This window comes from Protopterus annectens, chromosome 8.part0 (genome assembly GCF_019279795.1).
Source record: "Protopterus annectens isolate FY-2018-M chromosome 8.part0, PAN1.0, whole genome shotgun sequence".
Lineage (NCBI taxonomy): Eukaryota > Metazoa > Chordata > Ceratodontiformes > Protopteridae > Protopterus > Protopterus annectens.
Window position 1 is genome coordinate 419,333,365 of NC_056741.1, and position 21,832 is coordinate 419,355,196.

General features: G+C 38.1%; 1 protein-coding gene across 1 annotated transcript in view; it reads left to right on the forward strand.

The window, feature by feature from the left end:
* The window catches only part of LOC122808845 (semaphorin-7A-like), an 851,812-nt gene that overhangs the window by 582,614 nt on the left and 247,366 nt on the right, over positions 1-21,832 (forward strand). Inside the window, exon 10 of the mRNA XM_044079936.1 lies at positions 15,880-16,072. Coding sequence (XP_043935871.1) covers positions 15,880-16,072 — 193 coding nt within the window. The remainder of the gene's footprint in view (positions 1-15,879; positions 16,073-21,832) is intronic.

The following is a 21,832-nucleotide window of genomic DNA, read 5'->3' on the forward strand; positions in this document are numbered from 1 at the left end:
TAGAAACTTTCACAATACAAAAAAATTAAGAAAAGAAAGGGGATGTACAAAAGAGGATTAGAAAGGTAGAAGTTAAACAAATATAAAACTGTTATATATTATCTACAAAGTAAAGGATTTAGTCTGGAGAATCTTAGGCAATGTCACAGTATGATGGAATAATGTCTGCTCCCCAGATTAAGGAGCAGCATTTATTCCAGGAGGCATCTGAAGAAAATTATCCACATGGTTATGCTCTGAACCCTTCTACAGGAGACCTGTACAAAAGTCCAGTTGAAGTTGCACAGCAGGGGAAGGAGCAAGAAACAGCCGCAACTCTAATGCAGGTAATACTGTGGAGTGGTGGGCCAGCTGAAGAGGATATGTTACAGAAAGATGTTCTGGAACTTTCTGTAAAATAATTGCAGGAAACAGAGAGCAAAGAAGATGTTCTCAGTCCAGAAGAAAATGATTTAAGGGAAGACCTGCTTGATTTAGTAGAGATGAATAGACATATTAAGATAGATGAAAGAACTAGATTAAAGAATGCATATAAAACACAAAATGTTAGAAGGTTAGTAAAACTGATAAACACTGTTATCAGGTTATTAAGAGAAATTCACATGATATATAACAGAACCAAATAAAATATATTACTGAGAAGGTAAACTAATAACAGATAAAGTATTAACCCAAAAACCCAAAAACGTAGAATAACAAAGGAAAGGAAGAGAACAATTAAAATGCCACCAAGGAAGCATCAAATAGAGAAAACTATAAAGCAAGTATCATCACTGTTAGAAGAATATAGAAAAGGGAACAGGGTATCAGAAATATTCAGAAAGATAGACATGATAAAAGCAATGCATAGCATTAAAATAGACCATAATTTATTGTTCACTATTGCCAGTAATAAACTAAAAATATCAGCACAGTCAGAAAAAACATAAAATATCAGCACAGACAGGATGACTTAGAGGGTATGCAGATAATATAAAGGAGAAGTGCAAAATAAACAGTTTGCTGATTACCAAAAAAGATTTATAGAGAATTGGGAATATGAGTAAAAGGAATAGAAGCACCACAAAAAAAAGAAACATGCACATATAGGAAAAGTGTGTATAAAGATTATGCTGAACATAACAAAGATGGTGGATTGACAGAAGAATTAAAATAAATGGTAATGATCTCTAATGTAGGTAATATAAAATGGGATGAAGTAACAGCCAGGGAAATTGAGACAAAATTAAGAGAAGCTCCCAACTGGAAAACCCCAATCCCAGATGCAATACCAAATTTTTGATTTAAAGTATTAATATCTTTACACAGAGATTTAGCCCTGACTAAGAGTTACTTATATTAGCACCCCAAATAGACATTAATCAGGTTAACAACAGGAAAAATTATACTACTACTTAAGAGTGAAACTGCAAACCTTCCTAAGAACTATAGACTAATAACTTGTCTTACAGGAATACACAAAATACATATTGGAACTGATACAGAGATAAAGTCAATTACAACAACAGAACAAAAGGGTAATAAAATAAAGTTGCATGTAGCAAATAATTATTTGTAGCAAAATAAAAACACAACAGAGAGGTGTAAAAGGTGAAGAATATAAGTATGGCGTGGAGAGATTACAAAAAATGCATTTACATCATCCCACAGTCATAGATAAAAGAATGCTTACAAATGTTTAAGATATACATTGATCAGTTACATTACAGTGAACATGAAACAGTGGCAACCCCAGTGGCAGCTGGTGACTTCAAATTAAAGGGGGGCTGCAGGAGACAGCTGAATTGTTTGGGCCAATGTGAAGGGGTGGGGGCAACCAGAAAGGGGTGGAGCTATTCTCAAAACCACAACAACTGGAACTTTAATTAATTACGCTGCCCTGGGTGCCAAACCGTCATTACTAGAGTCCAGTCAAGACAAAAATGAAGTGTAGAAGAAAAAATATTTCAATGCATTGGTTACATGACAGCTTACTTAATATCTAGATGGAAACAAAAAGGTTGTAAGGCATGAAAAAATAAATTGCTTTTTAAATACATTACTGGAATGTCAGTCAAAATCAAGTATAAAAAACAAGCACCACTCAATTCAAACCAGTTCTCCTTGCACTGCAGTTCTAATTATAATTTATATTCAGCTTTATAAAAGTGCCAAGTAACATGCTGAAAGTAGCTGATAACCCCAGCTGTAAAAAAATGTTCTTGTCCAAAAAAGACCTACTGCCTGACAACAACTATTTACTTGTTTCATAGGAAAGACATAATCAAAGTAAAAAATGAATAGCAAACAAGAAACAAGCTCAAGATAAATTGCTTAAAGGACTACTGCACAGGTCATGGACCACACATGATAGATTGGCATTCTGTTTAGTTTACGGGTAAAGCCTGCAAAAATGACTGCAAGTCTCCAACAAATGTAATGAGCTTCTGAAAATACTCTAATCCTGTCCTTTATTACAAATACTGTCATATGAATTTCAGTACCTAAGGCTTATACGTTATCTAGTTATGTAAATATTCTCAGCATGGCAACAACAAAAAGGCTTTCAATGTTGTTAATTCTTTAACAGTATGCTTATTAAAGCCTGCTTGCATCTTACAATCTCCAACAAGCTTACCTGATGGTCATTAAAGCATTGCTACTTAAACACAGAGCAACAGGGCATTGCGACAGCATGCATTTTCTGAATAATAAGAAGCATAAATCAAAAGTTTAAAAATATGACAGAAAGCCAGAACATTCTGCAAAATCAAGGACAGATGAAAAGCCACTGTCGTACCTGTGTCTACCTCGGATGGGGGAATACTCTGCACACTTGCACTGCATAGCTGCTCCTTGCCTTGCTTGGACACATCCAAAGTCACTACATGGGGGAGTGGGGCGCAACAAGTATGTCACAATTTGATATGTCTCTGGCTGACGGTGATGGCTTTGATACTCACACCTCTCAACCTCAGAGCAAAAAATCTAGACAAAGCCATACATAGAAGTGGGACACAGGCACAAAATAAGGGCACTATTGCTCTTATAAACTTAGAAAGATAATAGAATAGTAGTAGGTCTTGCATTAGTATGAATTTTTTGAAGGGTATGAAATCTGAAACTCAAATGTCTGCCATTATTTTCTAACTTCAATCTTTAATGATTTGCCATTAATTTGACAGAAAACTACAATTTTATGAAAAACGGACTAAAATGTGATGCACACATTGCCACATAATACAGCTGGGACCCTGTCAAAGAAGGGATGCCTTTTTAATATTAGTAGTGTTAACTTGAGCAGCTGACAAAATAAGAGAATCTACATGCATTTCTGAAATAAAAGTAATCTATAACTCTGATCATTACAGTTATTTATAATTGTAAACCCTCCACGTTTTCTTCCAAAATTGCCATTTTGCGGAGGGATTATTAGGAGGAGAGCAACATTTTGAGCCAAAATTGGGGACAGTTGAGAGGTTTAGATATTCCTAATTCTATAAAGCGATTTATTTGCACGTACCTCTCAACCTCTTAATACAAGAAATCTGGACAAGGCCAAATATATTGGGGGAAATTACAAACAGTACTAAAAATTGCTATTGTATAAACTTAGACAGTTGATAGAATAACAGGTCTTGCTTTAGCATGCATTTTTCTGAAGGTTATGATGTCTGAAACTCGATGTCTGTCATTATTTAGTGACTTTATTCCTAAATGATTTGCCAGAAAACCACAAATTTTATGAGGAACAAACCAAAAATAAGAATGAATCAAAAATCTATTCATTCTGCAAAAATCTGGACAATTGAAAGGTATAGTTCAGCCAGGGCTGTCTTTGAGTTTGGTGCCCTTCCCCCCTCACAAAATCATGGTTCATAGGTTGGTACTAGGCTATTGGCCCTAGGGCCTATATAAGCTTAGCCATAACAATTCCCTGGCTATTTTTTCCCACACTATTTACTTCCATGGACCCCTGTCTAGCAGGGTGACTGACATGATCCTTGGGGTGAATTTCCTTTCTCCCATCCAATTGTCAGGGTTCCTTTTGAAGAGGGTCAAAGAGGCGCTCTGCTTGACATGTATGGGCAGTCTATTCTAGAGTCTGAGGAGTCTCTGGGTCAGGAACCTATCCCTCCAGCATGTTTTGTTTATTGTGATGACAAGGTTTAGATCCCTGGAGTGTGTGGTTCTGAGGGATTGGTATTTCTTTAAGTGTAGCATGTCCAAAACCTCTGGGTTTGACATGGCCTTGTATGTTAAGCAGAGATTGCCTCTGAGTAGACGATATGCAACAGAGTATAGCTGGAGTTTTTTAAGGCGGTCAGTGTAGGGCATCTGCTTTGTGATTCTTTTAGTGAGGTATTTCTGCAGCCTTTTCAGTTGTTGCAGATGTCTTGAAAGGTACATACCAAATGGGGCATTGCATTCTATAATCGGTCTAATGAGGGATGTGTACAGTGGAAAAATTACCTCCTTTTTCCTGGATGAAAAGCCCTTAGTGATGAGGTGTGCCACATAGAAGGATTTCCTGACTGTTGTGGCAATGTGGTTATCAAAGGTGAGACCACTGTCCACCTGTGTCCCTAAGTCTCTTATCACACTTTCGTTTTTTAGTGTACTGCCACCTATGTAGTAAGTCACGGGTACATGTTTTTTCCCAAAGGGGATAACTATACATTTATTGGCATTGAGCTTGAGCCCATGGCTCTGGCATCAAGCATCTTTTTCTGTAAGGCCCTTTTGTAGAATATCCACATTATTTGGGGATTTAATAATGGCTCCCAGTTTGCAGTCACCTGCAAACTTTGTTAGCCAGAGTCCCTTAGTATTGGTCTGTACTTCAGAGAAGTAGATGCCAAACAACAGCGATCCCAGGACTGAACCCTAAGGTACTCCACTTGTCAATTGTCTGGAGCTGGATTTGGAGTCAGCTACTTTTACAATGTGGGTTCTGTCAGTAAGTCAGTTGGCAACCCATCGAGTTATGTAGGGATTGATGCCCAGCTTAGAAAGTCTATCTATGATTCCAGAGTGGGGGGTGGTGTCAAAGGCCTTGGCAAGGTCCAGACAGGGTGTGCGGACCGCCTTACCTTCATCCACGGCTCTGGAGACTGATTCGAAGAAGTCAATCAGGTTCAGGAGAGAAGATCGGCCCTTCATGAACCCAAACTGGGTGGGGTCCAGTGTTTGAAGTTTGCCAATGTCTTTGTTTATAAGTTCCATGATAATACGTTCCATGGCCTTGCAGATCAGGCTCATCAGACTGATGGTTGAATGGAGCCTCCCTCCTGCAGCCATTCCAATGTCCCATTCCTTGGTTATTTCACCCAATTTACCATAAACACTGTAATGTGCATACTACTTTACTTTTGCGATGATTTGGATTTCATTTGAAAGTTTTATTTTGCATTTTACAGCACAAACACTAATAGATATCTGCTAAACAAAGTAATGCAGTCTCGCAATTAAAATAGACTTAGTATTAAAACTTCTCTGCCCTTGAAACTCACATTCATTGAAACAGCATTGAAACCCACATTCAAAGAAAATACATTTTGCTAGTGGCAGATAAAGATTAACTTTGGACTGTTTTCAAATCACAGGCCCCTTGCCCACAAAACATACACATGCTCTTTGATACACCTTCCTGACTGTATTAAATTATATTCCTTGAACAATACAGTAGAGTTTTAGAGGGTGTTTTAAACTTATTGCTTTGAACATTTTTCCAGTAAACAATGAAACAAAATGCATGCACCAATAATGACAAAACTGCCCAGTTCAGAACATTTCCATCATAAAAGTCTTCTCAAACTTCTGTAGTCCACCAGTATCAGAAAATATGCAAAATCTCTGAAGAAGTAAAAGTCATCTAAATAATTTCACATTAAAGAGATCTGTAACTAATGAAGAGGTTGCTGCTAGCAAACAACTTTATATTTCATTGTTTCATCTACAAATAAAGTGCATGTTGCCCTTAAGGAATAAATTGCCTATGTTAGAATAAAAATGATAAGCTAGTAATATTGCAATAGGGAATGGATGGCAAACTGATAACAGGTTCATAGTTACTTGGTATCTTCACCAAAAAGGACTGTAGCATCCACCCCCTTTGCAACACAGTACAGTATCAGCAATGCATCTACCTACTGTGGGAGTAGAACTCACAGCCTTCTGCATTAAAAGCAAGTACATTACATGTTGCGCTATTAACAATGCAAGCAGACTCAGCATAAACAGCACTAAACTTTTGCTCCCCTGCAGCTCTCAGCTCCTTGTAAAATCTACTCAACACTCAGCTGTATCTCTGAACTTTGCAGCACAAGAAATCTGGAAAAAGCCAAAATTTATTGGTGGGGGGGACACAAGCCCAAAAACCAGGGACACATTTTATACATTGCTTGTATAATGTTGGAAAGTTGCTAGAATAAAATGCTGTGTTACCACCATACATTTTACTGCCATTACTTGAACCCAGGACCCTGTGCAAAACAGTGAGAGCAGCATACCACTATGCCAAATCAGCTGTTTTGCGAAAGAGAGGAAGACTGAAACTTAAATGGCTACCATTTAGTGAATTCAGTTCTCACCATAGCTGTCAACCTCTTAGCACAAAACACCTGAACAAAGCCAGTAATGGGGGAATACAGCCTCCAAACATAATCAGTGAATTCAGTTCTCACCATAGCTCTCAACCTCTTAGCAAAAAACACCTGGACAAAGCCAGTAATGGGGGAATATAACCCCCAAATATATTCAGTGAATTCAGTTCTTACCATAGCTCTCAACCTTAGCACAACAAAACCTGAACAAAGCCAGTAATGGGGGAATACAGTCCCAAAAATAGGGACAAATTTCAAATATCCATCTTATAAACTTAGCAAATTGCTAGAATAAAAGGTTTTGTGTTACTGTGTACTTTCTGAAGAATATGAAGTCTGAAAGTCAAATGCTTGTCATTTTTATTTATTTAACATTTGTTAACCAGGAAAGTCTGACTTGGAACACAAGACAATTTTTAGCAGAGGCCCAAGGAGAAACACTCCACACATATGTCTTTGTAAGATGGGAGGACACCAGAGCGCACCCACACAAACACAGGGAAGACATGCAAACTCCACACAGAAGGCACCCCAGCCAAGAATCAAACCAGAGAACCTGTAGCTATCAGGCAACAATGCTACCACTGCACTACTGACTGTGTAAATAAACAAACATACAGAAACCACAGATTTTATGAGGAACAGAACAGATATGAGGTAAAAATCTGCAAAGTTGGTAGTGGGTAGGGAATTCAGGCTCTTGCCACCTGGGCCTAAGGTACAGGGTTCAAGCCTGTGGTATTCTTTACCCACCACCGTGTATCCTGAGTTCTGTAGCCACCAATATATAGCAACTGGGGCATTTTACAGACACACACACAGACACACATGCGCGTGCGCACACACACACACACACACACACACACACACACACACACACACACACACACACTACATGAACCCAAAATCAAGTCTGTTGTATTCCTTCCTGCAGAACAATCCATCCAAAAGCCCGCCGCGATGAGAGTAAGTCTGTTGTATTCCTTCCTGCAGTACAATCCATCCAGAAGCCCGCCACGATGAGAGCAAGTCCTTCCCTTCCTGCGAGGCTTGTCCTAGTCCTTCCCATGAGATCAAGCCAGGTGTTACCCAGCCTGCGGATGTTGCAGTCCGATCTCCTTCCAGTCTATGCAGTTGTAACTTCATAGACTTCTGGGATATTTGCTGCTGAATGCTGTCTTCCTAATCCGGACTGCTGGTGAGACAGTCTGGATTCTGTGCGCATGGTCCAGACTGCTTCACCAGCAGTCTAGATATTGGGAAATGCAGCGTGTGCACATGAGCAATGTTTTGGGACTCATGTTTGTTTTTTTTTTTGTTTTACTTTTATTTTTGTTTTATTATTCGCTTTTCTTTTTTGTTTTACAGCTGGGGGTGGGGGCTGCAGTCCTGCAGCCCAATAGCACAAGCCTTCCCTGGGCAAACCACTTTGCAAATGAGCCAGGACAAAAGGTAAATTATTATCCCAGGAATAAAAATTCAAAGGGGTATATTCTAGGGTGATTCTTTGTCACTTCTGCTGTTTTGGCTTGCCCTTAACCCATTAAACTGTTTACTTAACAGATCAGGCTATGGTTACAATTTGGCTTCCAGAAACCAACCTTATTTAAAGATGTCCCATCTACTTCTTGAGGATGACTTAAAACTATGCAGTTCATCAGATGAGGAGGTGAAAGCATAACTACAAATGGATAAAATGTTATCAGATGATATAAGAATGACATCTGGTTCTGATAAATGTGCAAAAGCAACATTTAAAGGAGGAAATCTGTAGCACCAAAAAATGTCAACTTTGGAGGAATGTGATATAAAGGAGCTTGAGCAGGGGAATTATATAAATATATGGGAATGGATAAAGGATTGACAATAAAACATGAACAGTTGAGAATAAAGTTCAGTAAGAAATACTTCAGATGCCTGAAACTGATGCTGAAAACTGCCTTAACATACAGGAATAAAGTCCAAGCTATAAACCAGTTTGCTCTTCCTGTTCTGACTTATAGCTTTGGGTTGACTGACTGACCTCAAAAGGTATTGGATCAATTGGACACCAAAACAAAAGCAAAATTCTTCATGCTTCTGAAATTATATATAAATATAAGTGTATATCAATAATATGCATTCCTTGCTCTGAAAGTGGTATGGGCCTGCTTGGAATTGATTACATGTATAGATCTGCAATTGTGGGACTGTATACGAATTTCCTGACCTCATCAGATCCAAACACAGTGAAAGTTTTAAAACATTAGGAGGAGAAGTCTAAGGTGAGATTTTTGCTTTGTTTAACAATAGCATTTCTGCATCAAGTGGAAATGGAAATCAAACCAGAAGCAGACAAAAATCAGACAGCAACTGAATGTGCCAAAAAACAAAAGCAAGAATATAAAGGAAAGGATCAGATAATAAGGAAAGAAATTTGGAAAATCCATAAAGATAGTGCCAACTACACAGATCTTCTGGAACAACTTCATGTTGATCAAGATTTGATGCAGGAATAGTTAAGGAGATGTGAATTAAAAACCTAAAGATGAAAGGCTAATAATGGCAGCCTAAGATAGCGGCCCACATGTACATTAAGAAACGGATAAATGCATGTTCTGTAAAACAGCCGCACATCTTGTTCCTGGGTGTGATATATTCATGGCAGAAGGCCAATAATGTGGAAAGGCTGTTGCACTGGGGATTGTGCAAATGCTATAATACAGAAGCAGCTGAGAATCATTGGAAACGTGAACCACAAAGCATTGTAGAGAATGATGAAGTTTATATCAAATGGGATCACCCATTACCAACAGTTAACAGATGTGAGAAAAACAGATACAACAGTCCATGAAAAAAAAGACAAAATTAACATTCATCATTGAAATTGCTACTTCCAGTGATTACAGTGTCTTACTTATTGAGAGAGACAAAGTCATAAAATACCAGGATGTGCAAGCATTAATGAGAGCAATGGGGGAAAACACAGATTGTTCCAACAGCAGTAGAAGTAGCAGTTCTAATAAAAGGAATTTATAGGTATACTTAAATATGCTACAAATACATGTAATCCCATGTGAATTACAAAAGGTGCAATTCTAGGCACATTGCAGGTGCTGAGAAGAACACTTTTGGTTAACAATAAAGACTGAAAAATATTAATTTCATGAACTCTAATTGTACTCTGACTTAGGAATGGAGTCCATTCCCTACATGCTATTAGAAACCCAAAATACTTGGCAAAATTAAACCCAGAGAACTTTACATTTATGCAAATAAATCATTAGGTCCTGTCCTTATGGGAATTCTCTCAAAAAGGAGAAAGAAGCTTGATGTACGTTGTGGGGGGGGGTCTGGGGACAAATAAAAAGAAAATAAGTAAAACCTGAAATAAATGTGGACATTGAGCAATTATTGGAATGGATATACTCTACTTAAATCTAAGCACAGGGGTATGCAATGGCAATCATTGCTTATTTACTGGATAACAGAACACTGTAACTGGAAAGCCAAACCTACCAAACATAAAGTGATAAAATAGGAAACACCTGGTACTGTTTGCAGAGGAGTTAATCACCATGTATTTCCTGCATTTTTTTCTGTCATTTATAATATCTCTTTTGATTTCACTGCCAGAGGGAAAAATATTGTAAACATTCTTGTCTAAATGTGAAACAATTTATAAGTATATTTTATAAACTGCTGCACACAGCTATAAATGACTTCCTTCTCGTTGGATAATGACCTTGTTATGACGGAAGTTCATAGGTTCATAGGTTGGTACTAGGCTATCGGCCCTAAGGCCTATACAAGCCTAGCCATAACAATTCCCTGACTATTTCTTCCACACTATTTACTTCCCTGGACCCCTGTCTAGCAGGGCGACTGACATGATCCCCGGGAAGTTATCTTTGGTCTAAATGTTAGTTGTCTGCAGTACCAAACCAGACTGAAAGAGACTAAAGGTGCAACTGCAAACCACATTAAAGAGTGAGTTATCTAGGCAGATGTAAAAAAATAGTTAGAAAGGAGCTCAGTAATACCATTGCAGACTATTTGGGAGACATTCCAAAGGTAAATATCAGTATACTTAAGGAACAAAATATATAAACAGTTTTAAACAAGATTATAAATGGGAGAAACTCTCTCTCTCTCTCTCTCTCTATATATATATATATATATATATATATATATATATATATACATTACAAAAATGTGTAAAAGACTAAAGGACAAAATAATTTATAAAACTGCAATTAGAGGAATTCACAAAGGACACTGGAGAAAGAATTCAAATTGGTCACACATACATAAAGGTTAAGAAAAGAACATTTCCTCATAGAACTTGTGGAAAATAATGGGTCTGTTATACAGGATGTACCCAAACTTGTAAACAGATTCTGTAGATATTTTCTTTGCCTTGAAATAGCACAAAGGAATGAGAATTATAGTCTTTTAAGATACTTCTGCAATTTGGAGAAAAAGAGATACTTAAGAAACAAATCAAAATGTCTCATATTTTCACTAAAATATTCTGATCTCAGAGTTCATCAAAAGTGATACACTATGAGCATTACCCTTCTAATGTATGATGTGCTAAAATAACATTTTTAAATATGTATAATATATAAGACAAATAAATAAAAATCATTTTTAAAATTGATGGTCTTTATTGATTAACATAGGCTGTTTGGAAATTATTGTATTTAACAGAACTTCAGAACATGGTCTCAGTACTGCAGTACCATATCAGGAAATCATTCATTCCTTAGGACCGGAACAAGGTGGCCAAAAACTGCATACTTAATATTTCTGACATAATCCTGGGAATAGCCAGCATGCCTCACCTGATTCTCTGAGAGGAACCCAATGGAAATAGAGCACCAGGAGTTCTTTTAAATAGAAATTGCAGCAAAATCAATAGAACACCACTGAAGAATGCTCCAAAACAACAGAATAAGATTCAGAAAAAAGGGAGCGCTGCACCATAGACGTAAAAACAACTAAGAACTGCTTTTAAATAGGTTGATTTTAACATTTGCCAGCAGGATCTGAAGAAGACACACGCTGAAAGTGCTTATCCTGTTTTTTGTTTTGTTATTAAAGTTCTTAGTTGTTTTTACATCTATTGTGTAGCACTCCCTTTCTTCTGATTCTTTTAAATAGACAGAGCTCAGACTGGGTAGGCCTGGATGGTCAGTATCAAGAACTTAAATCTGGCAGTAAAAAGACAACTAGTGTAGATCACAGATCACAGGGCAGTATTATGGGACTGAGAGGCACCAGCAGTCACTGCCATATCTGTGCCTGACAAGACTGTGATATACCAGCAGCTAGTGTAGATCGCACAGCATAGGAATGACATGACAAGACTGAGAGGTACCAGCAACCAGTGCAGATTACACACCACAGGAGCAATATGACAGGACCAAAAGGTACCAACCGCAGTGCAGATCACACACCACAGGAGTGATATAACACGACAGAGGTAGCAGCAGTCAGTGCAGATCATACAGCACAGGAGTGAAGTGACAGGACTGAGATATACCAGCAGCCAGTACAGATTGCACACCATAAGAATCATATGACTGGACTGAGAGGTACGAGCAACCAGTGCAGATTACATACCACAAGAGCAATATGACAGGACCAAAAGGTACCAACAGCAGTGCAGATCACACACCACAGGAGTGATATAACACGATGGAGGTAGCAGTAGTCAGTGCAGATCGTACAGCACAGGAGTGAAATGACAGGACAGGGAGGTACTAGCAGTCAGTGTAGATCACACACCACAGAAGTGATATAACATGACAGAGGTAGGAGCAGTCAGTGCAGATTGTACAGCACAGGAGTGATATAACACGACTGACAGGTAGCTGCAGTCATTCCAGACCATGCAGCACAGGAGTGATATAATGTAACTGATAGTAGCTGCAGTCAGTCCAGACCATGCAGCACAGGAGTGATATAACACAACTGACAGGTAGCTGCAGTCAGTCCAGACCATGCAGCACAGGAATGATATAACACAACTGATAGGAAGCTGCAGTCAGTCCAGACCATGCAGCACAGGAGTGATATAACACAACTGACAGGTAGCTGCAGTCAGTCCAGACCATGCATCACAGGAGTGATATAACACAACTGACAGGAAGCTGCAGTCAGTCCAGACCATGCAGCACAGGAGTGATATAACACAACTGACAGGAAGCTGCAGTCAGTCCAGACCATGCAGCACAGGAGTGATATAACACAACTGACAGGTAGCTGCAGTCAGTCCAGACCATGCAGCACAGGAGTGATATAGCACAACTGATAGGAAGCTGCAGTCAGTCCAGACCATGCATCACAGGAGTGATATAACACAACTGACAGGAATCTGCAGTCAGTCCAGACCATGCAGCACAGGAGTGATATAACACAACTGACAGGAAGCTGCAGTCAGTCCAGACCATGCAGCATAGGAGTGATATAACACAACTGACAGGTAGCTTTAGTCAGTCCAGACCATGCAGCACAGGAGTGATATAACGCAACTGACAGGTAGCTGCAGTCAGTCCAGACCATGCATCACAGGAGTGATATAACACAACTGACAGGAAGCTGCACTCAGTCCAGACCATGCAGCACAGGAGTGATATAACACAACTGATAGGTAGCTGCAGTCAGTAGACCATGCAGCACAGGAGTGATATAACACAACTGACAGGAAGCTGCAGTCAGTCCAGACCATGCAGCACAGGAGCAGTATGACAGAATTTTGTCCATGGACCTCTGTACCCAGTGATGTTGAGCCACATCACCCTCCATAAGCCCAATGTAAAGGGCTCTTTGGTAACAGTAGTGCATAAAAAATATTTTTCACAATTTTCTTTACAAATGGGAATGGGAAATGTGTACTCCTATCACTTAAATACTGTTGATAGCAGTTTTGCCAGTTGAATAGAATCAGAATTTCAGTGTATGACTCAATATATGTAATGTCATTCTTAATCATTTTTACCCAATCTGTAGCAACCCCAGAGTTAATTATAATAAGGATGGGATGGAGTGGGCACAGATACGGCAAACACTGAGTATTGCATGCTGATAACTTTTAGGCATTCTGCGTGTGAAGAAATGTTGAAAAATTGTTGCCTCTCCAGCAGTAAAATTATCAAAGTTTACAGTCAGTAGAAGTATTTTCAGCAATAAAGAGTTTCTGAAGTGGCATTTTATGAAGTGTTCTATATCCATAAACAGCTTTGAAAGAAAGTATAGGAACAATGCAGTGTAGGCATAGAAATTGTTATACATACAGTTATCTAAAAATGGTGGCATTTTGTAGATGTGCCTTATATCTCTTCTGTAAACTGGAAAATATACAAAAAAAAAACAAACGTGAATCACATCAAAGTAAAAGCAAATATGCAAAAGCAACAAAAAGGGAAGTTTCATTTACACTGAAATTTTAGACATTTTGTTTTAATTTGCAAAGAGGGTAAGAAAGAAAATCACATTTTACACTTTTTCTTTTTTATGCAAATGCAACATGTTATAAAATGTTTAAGCAGCTTATAAAATCTTACAAAGAAGAAAGCTTTTGTTTAAATGAGATGTACAGTATGCAGGAATAACTTATCACTGATATCTTGCATTATAACATGGGGAAACAGATCTGTATCTTTTATGAGATAATCTGCTCTACATTGTATCAGTTATGTTGCACAAAAACATCCAGTGACCCAACCAAAAGCAGTAAACCTCCACAGCTCTCAAAAGATAAAACAGAGAAAAGATAAAAAGACAGCTTTGCTGTGTCTTATCTTTTGAGAGCTGTGGAGCCTTATTGCTTTTGGTTGGGTCCCTGGATGCTTTTATGCAACATTCCAATTGTTGTTCTATTCAGCAGTCCATTTGTACGAGCTGTGACCTTACTTGTGTGCTTTGAAATTGTATCAGTTCTGTTGCATACCAGCCCCTGTATTTCCATGTTTCATATAACACACACACACACACACACACACACACACACACACACACACACACACACACACACACGTGCACACACACACACACACACACACACACACACACACACACACACACACACACACACACACACACACACACACACACAAGTGCACACACGTGCACACACACACACACACACACACACACACACATACTATATACAGACAGAGGCATACAAATGTGTGTATATGAAATGAGACATGATCGTGTCCTTGTTCTTTGTTCGGACAGATTCTGAAAGGAAGCAGGCACTTGATGTGTCTATTTTATTATTTTGTATACTGTTTGTATTATAGAGTTCTTTGGTTGGTAGCTACACAACTCTTTAACATGACTTTATTTGCTTCTTTATAAATCTTCTCCTCTGATTCTGCATTGGCTGTAGATGCCACAAAGAGGTGTGCTGTAGTATTGTGGTATTTAAGTGTTTAATTGCTACATCACTGCCACTTCCATCCCATGATGGCTTGCCGTGCTGATAATAAGGCTTCCTTTTCTATGTTCTCCATATTCACCCATTGCTTAGCCTGTTCATATAGCAATAGTCACACGTTCTATTGGTAGGTTTTAAGTCTTTAATTCTGGGCAGCAAGTTCAGTTCTTGACTGTTTTAATAGATAAGCATACAGCTTTAAGTGTTTAGTACCTATGAATTATATAAAATATGAGTGTCAGGTAGTTTGCTAACCTGTTCAATGGAGAATTCTGATATACATGCTAATGAAGCTGGTCTCATCCAATTGGTTTCCATCTCATTCATTCAGCCTCACAGATATACCATATGTCACATGGTGCCAGAAGTGAAGAAACTATGTTTATGTACTAATTTTAGAAGTAAGTAATTGTGAGTCATTTCATCATTCATTTGAGAATGTCTCAACTGCAGCTGCCTGGTAAACTCTCTCTCTCTCTCTCTCTTCTGGGTGACTTCTCTGAGAAGTAGAAATTGTGGATATAATAATTAGATTTTTTTCTGGGACTGAATAGAATCTCCAAGAAGGCCGTAAAGGTAATCCACATTTTTGCATGTTGCAGGGGCTGAAGCTCTGAAAGTTTCTGTTTTCCACAAAGTAGACAAGAAAAACTGAGATGGTCAAACTGAGGACTACAAGCAGAGCAGTTTGCATTAAACTGTCAGGCAGTTAATATAAATATAAGCAAATAGAGAGCTAGATTTTTAATTAAGAATTAACCTTTTTTTTTATTATTAGAGCATAAACAAAAAATACTAATACTAAAACTACTCTAATTATTTTGGATCTGTATGCTGAAATATTTTGGTTTTATTTCCCCTTGGCAGTGTATTACTGGTGTCCCACAGAAAGCTGCTATGGATATCATCAGAACTAACAATGAACTTGAGACAGTGCTGTATGCTGAAGGGGATCAACCTCTCTGTGTATCTGATCAATATGACAGCTATGTAAAAATTGCAGTAACCAGGGTTCGAGCTGCTAATGGACGCCTCTACAATGTCTTCTTTCTGGGAACTGGTAATTGAAAAATATTAACATTTTATTGGAAGGGCATTGTACTTTTGACCAATAACATGCTACTACGGTCACTGAAACAGTGATTTCCTTGCCACTGACTTTGTAAACATCCTTGAGCTCCTTGTAGATAAGAACTGCAGAACAATAGCTGAAGCAAATTTTAAATTATGTTAGATATGTCACCAATACTTATTACAAAACCTTTGGAAGAGCTTCTTGATGTAATTGTTTCAGTTGTGCATGTTATCTCTTCCAGACAATGAGTATCACTTGTGCAGAAGAAACGGGTACATGAGGTGATGATAAATACTTGCCTGATCATATATATTTGTACTGAACAACACCAGATGTGCAAACTGTCATAGGGGTATTAATGACTATAGCTCTACCCCTATAGCTGCAGTTGCTGACAAACTGGTTGCAATAGCTGACCCAGGTCAAGCAAAGCACATCAACATATGTGTTTTACAGATAGGTACTTATGATAAACCTCACCACTGGCAACCAAGTATGGTTCTGGCAACAATGGTCTACCTCTTATGTTACATACTTTATATGGGAAATAATGTAATATAGCTTTATGATAGCTGTTGCTTTGATCTGAGCCATGTGACATTGCACTGTGTTTTCAGCTTTCAGTGAAATATTGAACTAGTAGATGCTTATGTGTGCGCCTTTTTACTCTAGAAACTTAAAAGTTTGATATTTTCCATGCAGAAAAGGCAGATACCTAACACTGTATATTGCAGTTTTCATATACTCTGACTTTGGACTCCCTGTATTACTTCTGATGTCATGTGCTTTCCACATGGGGTCTTTATCAGATAGGATATGTAGCTAGGCAAATTGTTATGAGTGAGCAAGAACTGACAAGCAAGCTATCCCTTGCTCTAATTCTGCCAGAAGTCTTTTTTTTCTCTCTTTTGCATTTTGACAGAAAGTTCAAAAGGCAAATGTATTTTATCACACTGAACAGTCATGTATCCTACGCTTATAATTTCTATTTTCACACTTCACTCTGCCACTAAAGTAGGATGTCAACCTCACAACTACAAACAACTCTGAAACTGCAGGGAAAACCAGTGGGAAAACCAGGAGTTGTATGTAGATAATTTTGTGCATTATACATAGATAGCCACTGTAGCTAGACAGCACGTGTAAATAAGTTACTGAGCACATGTAAGATCAATGCCATTTTGTATAGTCAGTCAGAGTGAACGCAGGCATGAATGGAGATGCACATGCAAGTATGTTTAAAGTAATGTCAGTCAGTTAGTTTATGAAGTTTGAAGTATATGTTCCAGTTACAGCTTCTGATGTGTTTATGTACAATAAATGATTTGAACACATACCCAGCCTCAGTGTCTCATATGATACACGAGACAGGCAACATCATAGATTGACCATTTGAGCTGTATCTCACGGGTCTACTTTATACCCTCGAAACATGAAAAACCTGAATCTGAATCACGCGACACATAAAGATCAAACCGTGGATACATCGAACGTACTAAAGTGCGAAAATGTAAACCTCGCACCGTCATAGTCGGCCAACCCACCACCCGCAACACATTACCTACCCAAACACAATATAAAAACACATATATACACTAACCAAATCCCTACTTGTAACCCTAAATTAAAGCACCAAAGTCCTACTGCTAACCCTACACTAACCCCACATACACAACTGTCCATGCACTATCCTTAACCCCTCCCTAACTCTAAGGTCCGTAACAACCGTACACTCACCCTACAGAGCTATACCCAAACAAACTAAATATTCCACACACATACACTTAAGAAAACCCTACACTAAACCTTACATACATTACCTACACAAAACCTTACATATACTACCTACCTATGCACTTACCTTAACCCTTCCCTAACCCTAAGGTCTGTAACTATTGCACACTTACCTTAAGGAGCTACACCGCAGATGGGCCAACTATGCAATTTTGATAGTTCCCCTTTCACTGTTTCGTTCGTTTGACGTATTCACGGTTAGCTCTTTCCGTGTCGATCAATTCTGATTCGGGCTTTACTGCTTTTAAGAGCTTAAAGTAGACCCGTATCTCACTGCCTTAGGAATGTCCAAAAATGTTCAGTGTATTGTGTTTCTTTATGTCACAGGCCAAAGAAGCAAGCTTTTAGATATGAAGAAAGAAATAAGAATGAAGTCTTAAAAAGGCAAATTCCAGGCACGCTGCAAGCCAAAGGGAAAAAAAACTGCCATAAGTGAGACATTTTGAGTCTTTTACAAGAAATCAAAGGGTTCACATAACAATGGATACTTTTAACACAAAGAGAAAGAGTTTGAATTTAAAGATTGATTCACTTGTAGGACACAGAATTGATCAGCTAAGGAGACTTTTGGGAGAAGCTGAATGAGAATTGAAGAACGGCATGTGTGTGTCCATAGTATGTGAACTATAGAGTGTGCAATTTAAATGTATTACAGAAGGGTTAGAAATGTGTAAAATAAGAGCAATGCATGAAAATTCCACAGGCAACCAGATGACATTCTAGATGACCCCTGAATGACAAACATGCAGACAAACTACATCCCAATGCACATTTTGTAGTGTTAGCATGAAAAGTTGATATATATAAAACTTTAAATCAAGCTTCTTGTAGAGGTAATCATCATTTAGCTAGAGTGTGCAAAAAACTAAAGCAAGTGCAGTAGCACTATACCAATGCTGTGGAGACAGAATAGATAAAAGCAGATATATTTGTGGGCACTACTGAAATATGTTCTGTATTTCGGTCTGAAAAGCTGTGGGTTAAAGGCAAATCAATTATATTTAAACTATGGTGGTGTAATCTGCCAATAAATGTTATGTTCAACCTACAATTTGCACAAATCTTTATGCATATTACTCTTATTCAGACCATAAATTCAAGCACCCGAATGAATTATGGTTAAGTTGTGTGCATTAATATAAATGGTACGAGCTGATATCCCAGATATTGAATTCCAAACTCAGATACAATAAACAGTTATCCCGAGCAGAGATGCCTGTGTTGAACTGAGTATATACAATAAAATCTTACCTACTATTAATTGACAACCTCACAACTAACCTGTCTTTTTAGCCTTCTTTGATATGACAGCAGTTTGATAAATCATTCTAATAATCCATTAATGAATTAATGTATTTGGTAAATTGGCAAAGTAAAATGTTCGCTTTCTGATCAACTTCAGTTACAAAGAATATAGTTGCCACTAGATGTTATTAAAGGCTTCTGTAAGTTTGATCAAGTTACAGTCATATGAGTTACTGTTTTCTGAGCATTCAGAGCTAAAAAGTGTAACTTGAAAAATATAAAAAAATGATATTGCTCTGTATGTGGATACTTGGCCTCCTCAAAGCCTTACTTATATATACTAACTCCGCAGTCACACTATAGTGAAGAAAAAAGGAAAAACAGTGAAAGTGCATTGCCAGCTCACACAATCCAACATATTGTGATAAAGTTAAGCATGATATTCAAAACTGAAACAACAGATGCTCAATCTTATATATCCCAATGAAGTGATATTAAATAATAGGACAATTCAGATCTAATTTAGCCATCTGTTTGTATAAAATAATACTCATCATGGACCTAGATATATATATATATATTTTTTTTTTTCCCTTTCTATAGACTTGCCTCTAATCTTCCTGATGTACTTATCCAAACCTTTACCTTCTCTTAATCTCTCCTTATCTTCCTAAGATCTTCCCTTCTTAAATTGTACAAACCTCATTATACTTGCACTCTTGTCAGCCTCTCTACAAAATTGTAACCAGAAGAACAACCTGTATTAACCATTATTCATGTACTCTTAGATTTAAATATGCACTGATGAGAGAATTTTCAACTGGCATTATTTATTTATTTATTTATTATTTATTTATTTGCATTTGTTTACCGTGGTGGTGCTGCGGTAGCGTTGTGACCTCACAGTAAAACATTGTCCTGTTCGATTCTCAGCTAGAGTGTCTTCTGTGTGGAGACATGTGTGAATAGGCATACCTTCGTTGAACGTTGTGCGTCAGGGCTGGCAACTTGGCATGTAAAAATCTACTGCCAATCATTAGTGGACCTTAGTTCCGCTGTGGCGACCCCTAACCGGGAAAAGCTGAAAGACACAACATTTGCATTTGTTTATCAGGACGGTCCACTGGATCAAATGTACCCATTTTCAGTGGAGGCCCGGGGAAAAAAGTTCCACAATAAATAATACATGCATACATAATACATATGTAATTATAGAGAAAAGCAAACAGTACATATGTAAAAAATAGACAAAAACAAAGACAATACATACATGGAGTAGAAAACATTATGAGTAATAATTATTAAAAGCAGACATTTAATAGCAAGCAGTACTGAGTACAATATTATACATTATTAAAAAGCAGACATTTAATAGTAAGCAGCACTGAGTAGAATGTTACACAGTATGAGTTCAGGTTATGTCTTTTGAGGACCTAGTACATCAGCAAAGCCACTTGGAGGAGAGATGGTGTCTCAGAGATTTTTTGAAGAGGGGAGGGCATTAATAGTAGTCCTGAACTGAGGAGGGAGGCAGTTCCATAGCCTAGCAGTTGAAATGGAGTGAAGCATTTGGCCAACTGAAAGATTAGTTTTTTTCACTTGTAGAAGCATTTGATTTTCAGAGCGGAGTGGCCTTTTAGGGTGGTATAGGGAAAACAGAGAAGAAAGGGAAGGACAGGTAGATGGCTTGAATATTAGTTTGTGGGCAGTTGAGAGTTGACCTATTTAGAAGTATATGTGAGATGATGAGGTGGTTGTAGCCAGTTTAGAAGTTGCAGAGAGGAGCAGTGGTGAGAGGCATGCTATTTATTTGTGTCAAATTTGGCAATCTTATATTTGGCATGAATCTAGTTTGGATTTAAGACTGGCCTGTATGTTGGTGAAGAGAGGATCCCCATATAAAAGTGTTGGGAGCAGAAAAGAAGAGGCAATAGCTAGTTTTGAGGAGTAATTTAGGAAAGTTTTGTGGTGGTATAGCATCCATAGCTTCTGATGTGTTTTTTAAATATTGCTATGTATGTGCAAGTCGAAAGTTAGGTTTTCATCTATAGTGACCCTAGGAGTTTGGTATTGTTGACCACTTCTATGGTAGTGTTATCTTGGGAGAGAATGGTAAAAGAGTCTTTAATAGTCATGGAATTTTTTGGGGTGAGAAGCATTAATTTTTTTTTTTTTTTAGGGTTTAATGCAAGGTGGTTGTAAGCCATCCATAATTCAGTTGAAGTAAGATCTGACTGGGTAAGTTCCAGGAGTTTGGGTGAAGAACTAGCAGTGCAGATGATAGTGGAGTCATCTGCATACTGTATGACTGAGCTGTGGGTTAGAGAACAGTGAAAGTCATTTATAAACATACTGAAGAGCAGAGGCCCTAAGATGGAACCTTGGGGACCCCAGTGATGGTGATCATGAAAGGGGAGAAGGAGTGTAGCCATTTGGTGGCTTGTTGCCTGTTTGTGAGGAAGTTAGTTAGCCAGAGGAGTGTGGAAGTGGAGAGTCCTAAGCTGAACAGTTTTTTAAGAAGGAGATTATGGGAGATAGTGTCAAAGGCCTTGGAAAGGTCAAGAAATAGTGTAGAGACAAGTTTCCCAGTGTCCCTAGCTTTGTTGACAGAGTCACAGAAAGATATGAGAGCTGTAGTGGTGCTATGGCCAGGCCTAAAGCCATGCTGGGTTGGTGTGAGTAGGTTATTACTGAGTAAGAAGTTTT